This window comes from Oncorhynchus nerka, linkage group LG16, assembly GCF_034236695.1.
Source record: "Oncorhynchus nerka isolate Pitt River linkage group LG16, Oner_Uvic_2.0, whole genome shotgun sequence".
Taxonomy (NCBI): Eukaryota; Metazoa; Chordata; class Actinopteri; order Salmoniformes; family Salmonidae; genus Oncorhynchus; species Oncorhynchus nerka.
The window spans coordinates 24373796-24380816 of NC_088411.1; the positions used below are offsets into that span (position 1 = coordinate 24373796).

At 44.6% G+C, this 7021-nt stretch overlaps 1 protein-coding gene across 1 annotated transcript in view; it reads left to right on the forward strand.

Annotated features, from left to right (window-relative positions):
- The window catches only part of LOC115144606 (heparan sulfate glucosamine 3-O-sulfotransferase 3A1-like), a 53714-nt gene extending 49504 nt beyond the window's left edge, over window positions 1-4210 (forward strand). Inside the window, exon 2 of the mRNA XM_029685643.2 lies at window positions 2140-4210. Coding sequence (XP_029541503.1) covers window positions 2140-2761 — 622 coding nt within the window. The 3' untranslated portion in view covers window positions 2762-4210. The remainder of the gene's footprint in view (window positions 1-2139) is intronic.
- The last annotated feature ends 2811 nt before the right edge of the window (window positions 4211-7021 follow it).

The window sequence follows — 7021 nt, forward strand, 5'->3', positions numbered from 1 at the left end:
TTTTTGCAATTCGTTCCAGTCACAGGCAGCAGAGTACTGGAACGAAAGGCGGCCGAATGAGGTGTTGGCTTTGGGGATACTCAATGAGATACACCTGCTGGAGCGCGTGCTACGGATGGGTGTTGCCATCGTGACCAGTGAGCTGAGATAAGGCGGAGCTTTGCCTAGCATGGCCTTGTAGATGACCTGGAGCCAGTGGGCCTGGCGACGAATATGTGAAGAGGGCCAGCCGACTAGAGCATACAAGTCGCAGTGGTGGGTAGTATAAGGTGCTTTAGTGACAAAACGGATGGCACTGTGATAAACTGCATCCAGTTTGCTGAGAAGAGTGTTGGAAGCCATTTTGTAGATGACATCGCCAAGTCGAGGATCGGTAGGATAGTCAGTTTTACTAGGGTAAGCTTGGCAGCGTGAGTGAAGGAGGCTTTGTTGCGGAATAGAAAGCCGACTCTTGATTTGATTTCCGATTGGAGATGTTTGATATGGGTCTGGAAGGAGAGTTTGCAGTCTAGCCAGACACCTAGGTACTTATAGGTGTCCACATATTCAAGGTCGGAACCATCCAGTGTGGTGATGCTAGTCGGGCAAGCGGGTGCATGCAGCGATCGGTTGAAAAGCATGCATTTGGTTTTACTAGCGTTTAAGAGCAGTTGGAGGCCACGGAAGGAGTGTTGTATGGCATTGAAGCTCGATTGGAGGTTAGATAGCACAGTGTCCAATGACGGGCCGAAAGTGTATAGAATGGTGTCGTCTGCGTAGAGGTGGATCAGGGAATCGCCCGCAGCAAGAGCAACATCATTGATATACACAGAGAAAAGAGTCGGCCCGAGAATTGAACCCTGTGGCACCCCCATAGAGACTGCCAGAGGACCGGACAACATGCCCTCCGATTTGACACACTGAACTCTGTCTGCAAAGTAATTGGTGAACCAGGCAAGGCAGTCATCCTAAAAGCCGAGGCTACTGAGTCTGCTGATAAGAATATGGTGATTGACAGAGTCGAAAGCCTTGGCAAGGTCGATGAAGACGGCTGCACAGTACTGTCTTTTATCGATGGCGGTTATGATGTCGTTTAGTACCTTGAGTGTGGCTGAGGTGCACCCGTGACCGGCTCGGAAACCAGATTGCATAGCGGAGAAGGTACGGTGGGATTCGAGATGGTCAGTGACCTGTTTGTTGACTTGGCTTTCGAAGACCTTAGATAGGCAGGGCAGAATGGATATAGGTCTGTAACAGTTTGGGTCCAGGGTGTCTCCCCCTTTGAAGAGGGGGATGACTGCGGCAGCTTTCCAATCCTTGGGGATCTCAGACGATATGAAAGAGAGGTTGAACAGGCTGGTAAATAGGGGTTGCGACAATGGCGGCGGATAGTTTCAGAAATAGAGGGTCCAGATTGTCAAGCCCAGCTGATTTATACGGGTCCAGGTTTTGCAGCTCTTTCAGATCTGCTATCTGTATAGATCATCAACTCGATTTTGCCAAATATAGGAGATATTCTGTCATTCGTTGAAGGAGGTTATCTAGCAAGCTTGGCAACTTTGGTCATTTGACTTTAGTTTGACTGACGTTACAATGTTTGCATGATTTGACAACGCTATACTCGGGGTGCGCTCTGTGTCGAGATAGCCTACTGCTGAATTTTTTTATTTGATTTAACCTCTATTTAACTAGGCATGCGCTGAATTATTTAAGGAAGATGATAAAGCTTGGATTTTATGAACGGCCTGTTTAGCAATTCACAACAATGACATTTGCGATCAAAGATAGTTACTCTATCATTACAAACTATTTTTTATTTTCTCTGAAGATCTCTGGGTTTCCGTAGCCCTTTGGCTGCATTAGGAAACACTTGGACAGACATCTGTTCCCTCGCTCTACACAACTGTCAATACTCTCAGAGAAGTGGTTGAGTGTAGGTGTAGATGTGATGCTGTACATTCCACCCTTACTTCTCTGGCTAGTAGTAAAGCTTGCCAACATACTATAGCCGCCTGCTAAGGAATAAAGTGTTACATGTGTTTTGTATTTTCTCAGTCTCACATTCGGTGTGTTTTGAGCTGTGTTATCATCGTCAAAGTTTATATGTTGTCATTAATTTGCTTCTTATCCTAGCCATTTCTTCTCCACTCCTCTCCTCAGGGAGCTGATGCCCAAGACCCTGGAGGGCCAGATCACCATGGAGAAGACCCCCAGCTACTTTGTGACCAGAGAGGCCCCGGCCCGGATCTCCGCCATGTCCCGGGACACCAAGCTTATTGTGGTGGTGCGGGACCCCGTCACCAGGGCCATCTCTGACTACACGCAGACACTGTCAAAGAAGCCCGACATTCCCACCTTTGAGAGCCTGACCTTCAAAAACAGGACTACGGGGCTCATCGACACATCCTGGAGCGCCATCCAGATCGGCATCTATGCCAAGCACCTGGACAACTGGCTGCAGTACTTCCCCATGGGTCAGATCCTGTTTGTGAGCGGAGAGCGTCTGATCAGCGACCCGGCCGGAGAGCTGGGCCGGGTGCAGGACTTCCTGGGACTCAAGAGGATCATCACAGACAAACACTTCTACTTCAACCAGACCAAGGGCTTCCCCTGCCTCAAGAAGGCTGAGGGCAGCAGCAAGCCCCACTGCCTGGGCAAAACCAAAGGGCGGACCCACCCCAACATCCACCCTGAGGTGGTGCAGAGGCTACGGGACTTCTACAGACCTTTCAACATGAAGTTCTACCAGATGACTGGACAGATATTTGGTTGGGACGATTGACTGGGCCTCAAGTACTGGATGCTCAGTGGAGAACACTGAGGACTATTGACAATACCAAATGACTGTGCGACATCCACAATACTAAGCCTAGAAGCAATATTTGTCAATGAGAGAGAAGAAAGTAGCCTAATCTGCTCTTACTGGTAAGCCAGATATGCAATATGTTTCACTGTGTTACGTATTCCTCTATCTGAACTGCCTCAAAACCAGTATCAGCAGCCTACAAGATGCTGGTTGAATAAAATGCATAGAGCTGGATTGTCCCTCATAGAACATGTGGTGGTTCCAATACAGAAAGATACTGTAGGTACTGTCTCTACATCTCTACAAGGTTTTACCAGCACTATCAGAGTGAAGTGTTTTCTGTTTGTAACCTTCCAGTGCTGCAAAAGACAAATATGCAGTCGTGTTACTGAAATGTTATTTGAAATGGCACAGAGAGACGTTGGATATACAGTCTTGTCTGAGTGGTTCTATGCCATACTTTAAAGCAAACCTAGCCGCTTTGCATTTTTTCTAGAAAATATTGAAAAAAATAAATACATGTTATTTATTTAAGATGATGTACACATGCAGTATATAATATACATATTTTGAATAACTTTCGTCACTGATAATATTATTTCATATTATGTTGTATATGCCTCTAGAGAGTTACATTTGTTTTATACTGTACAACATATTTTTTGCTTTAACAAGTTATTCATTTTAATTTGTATATTCTTTACATTACATTGATGCGGTTACTACACCCTTTCCCGCTGAGCTTGCAATTCCAATCCTGTGAGGGTTTGTTATTCCGAGGGTAGTTTCCCCACATTCATTTAATGGAGTTAATTGAATTACAGTGTAGCGCAATAGACAGAGCAAAGATAGCACTTACTGGATGTGTCCAATGGCACCCTATTCCCTATATAGTGCACTACTTTTGACCAGGGCCCATAGGGATTTAGGGTGCCATTTGGATGGATAATCAGTCAGCTGTTGTATCATCAACAGCAACTCCTCAACTAATGTTATAACGAGACCTCCAGTGGGCCTATCCAAATGATTCCTCAAATTTCCTCTTCGACATGCCTCCTTGTGAACTGAATACAGTTGATGTCAGTCTGCCTTCCTTGCCTCGGAGGCATCCGTGGACGGCGGTCTCTCTCTCTGTGTTAAGAAGAGCTATAGCACAATGGTGAAGTTGTGTTTCTGATTTATATCTGCCTGGTTGTATTGTAAGCTTCCAAAAGATCCTCTCCTCTCTCAAAGCAGATGTGCCTCAAAGGGATACTTAATCATGGTCAGTGTTTTCTATAGGAGTTCAGTGGGAAACATAAACCTTAGGTTTTATGCAATCTGCCATCCGTCTTTATCATACATACATACTGTTATGGTTTTGTCTATTTAATTTGAATTCGTGTTGGATTGATTAAGCACACTTTTAATAAAAGATAACAGTTATATAAACATCTGGTGAGTGACATTTGTGAAATCCTGATCCTTTTTATCATCACCATTCTGCCTGTTCTTATGCTTTAAAACAGGTATTCAATGGACTAAAGCACATGCAGATTTATTCCTATGAGGTTGCAGTGTTAAAGTAATGTACTGTAGCTTCAAAGTGATGTGGAGTAAAGCCTGATTTACACAGTACGCAGCACAAGAACAACAACTAGCTACCCAAAATGGCGATCCTGCATAGATTCATAGCTAAATACAGTATGTGATTAGCCATTCAGTTAGTTATAAACTTGACACAAGTAGGCATGCAGGATCGCCATTTTGTGAAGCCAATTGAGTTCCTGCATTGTGTACATACATACAGAGGGCATAAATGAGGCTTAACAGATTTGAGAAAAACCTGACTTTGTTGACTTGCGTGAGGCGAAACATTAATGAGTGGTGGTATGTGGTGAGTTACGAGGTAGTTGAGGTAATTGTAATGACTGGGAACCCCCCTACTATGTTGTGTAGAATATCCACATCTCAGGGAATCCTTCGCGAGCTAGTGATGTTAGAAGGCCCGAATTTCTGGCGAATATCAAAACTCACGCAACTTTACCACGGTTTTGCACCAAGCTTTTCGCTTCAGATGTTTTTATTTGCTCTACCACGCACCTGTCTGGTAAGGTTGAACACCTCCTCTCCTACTCAGCCTCCCGAAAGCTCAGCCCAAGTGGGTGTGACACCTACTCCTGTTGCCTGCTGCACTGCTGCTTGGATCCCACCCGGCGGGCTGTTCCCTGTCTGCCCTGGCCTGTCTCCCCCTGTCTGGTACAGGTACCCCCGCCACACTCCCCCCTCTCTCCATAGCTTACGCTGGCCTCCAGCCACACGCACATACACATACACACACACCGCAGACTTTTGACTGATATGAATTTTATGTTGGGTAATTAACTTGTGTATGCTAGTTAACTTATTATGTGAGCTTATTCAGAAACACTTTAACTAACTACTTTAGGCCAACTATTTATTTATTTTTATCTCACTTTTATAGCCTACTGGACTCATAGAGAGCTACTCTCTCAAGTTATCTTGTTGGGATGAGTGATTTTTTGAACAATGGCTAGCCCCAAGTTGTTTTCTTATTTTCTTGTGATTTGTACTATTTGCCCTATAACTCCCAACCATAGAATGATGCGTCCTTTATTTAAAGTGGGTGATCAAGCTCATCCTAACTGATGTAAGCCAATTCATGTCTTGCCCTGTTTATCAAGTGTTATAATCAACTGTGAAATAATAATCAACTGACTGGCTTTCTTGATGTCTATAGCATTCTCTTTGGTATGCAATCTGGTTTCCTAAACCTAAATGTCCCAATGATGTCACCATTGCTCTTGATTCTAAGCAATGTTGTGCTGCTATTTTTGTTGATTTGGCCAAAGCTTTTGATATGGTAGACCATTCCATTCTTGTGGGCCGGCTAAGGAGTATTGGTGTCTCTGAGGGGTCTTTGGCCTATTTTGCTAATTACCTCTCTCAAAGAGTACAGTATATAAAGTCAGACAATCTGCTGTCTCAGCCACTGCCTATCACCAAGGGATTACCCCAAGGCTCGATCATAGGTCCCACACTTTTCTCAATTTACATCAACGACATAGCTCAGATAGCTCTCTCATTCATTTATATGCAGATGATACAGTCTTATACTCAGCTGGCCCCTCCCCGGATTTTGTGTTAAACGCTCTACAACAAATCTTTCTTAGTGTCCAACAAGCTTTCCCTGTCGTTAACCTTGATCTGAACACCTCCAAAACAAAGGTCATGTTCTGTTCTGCCAGTTACATTCTGTTAAAAGTCCCCAAAACACACACATCCCTGGGTCGTTCCTCTTTTCAGTTCGCTGCAGCTAGTGACTGGAACGAGCTGGAAAAACACTCAAACTGGATCGTTTTATCTCCATCTCTACATTCAAAGGATCAATCATGGACACTCTTACTGACACTTGTGGCTGCTTCGCATGAGGTGTTGTTGCCTCTACCTTTTTTGCCCTTTGTGTTGTTGTCTGTGCCCAAAAATGTTTGTACCATGTTTGTTCTGCTACCATGTTGTGCTGCTGCCATGTTGTGTTGCTACCGTGTTGTGGTCATGTTGTGTTGCTGCCATGCTGTGTTGTTGTCTTAGGTTTCTCTTTATGTAGTGTTGTGGTGTCTTTCTTGTCGTGATGTGAGTTTTGTCCTACATTTTCATTTTTAATCCCAGCCCCTGTCCCCACAGGAGGCCTTTTGCCTTTTGGTAGGCCGTCATTGTAAATACGAATTTGTTCTTAACTGACTTGCGTAGTTAAATAAAGATTCAATCCAAATGTAATAAAAATAATATGAACATTGGAGTGCTGTTGATCTCTCCCTGTCTCTCTCACCATACAGTACGTACAAAGACAGTAGCTAATAGCCCCTCTCCCATCTCCCCCATTACACTTTCTCTTGTTGTCTCTGCTTATCTCTACCAAGCCTTCAGGACAGAATGTCAAAAGAGGGTTCAAGGATGCTAAAAGATGCTTTCTATCTAAAAGCCTTATTTTTGGACTGCGGCGTCCCTTGCGGGGTGAGGACTGAGGACCTAGTCCAAAGGGCTTGTAGAGCACAGCCTTAAGGGTGTGGTGACTGCACTCCTCATGTCCCCTGGCTCTGAAACGCTGAGTGTGAACTGGTTGCTAATGTGTATGGGTTAAGAGGGTGCACTGGCAACCACAGATGACGCTCCAGGGAAGGAAGGTTTTGTCTTCTCTCAAGAGAGACACTAGCCACTCTATATCGCTTGGTACCC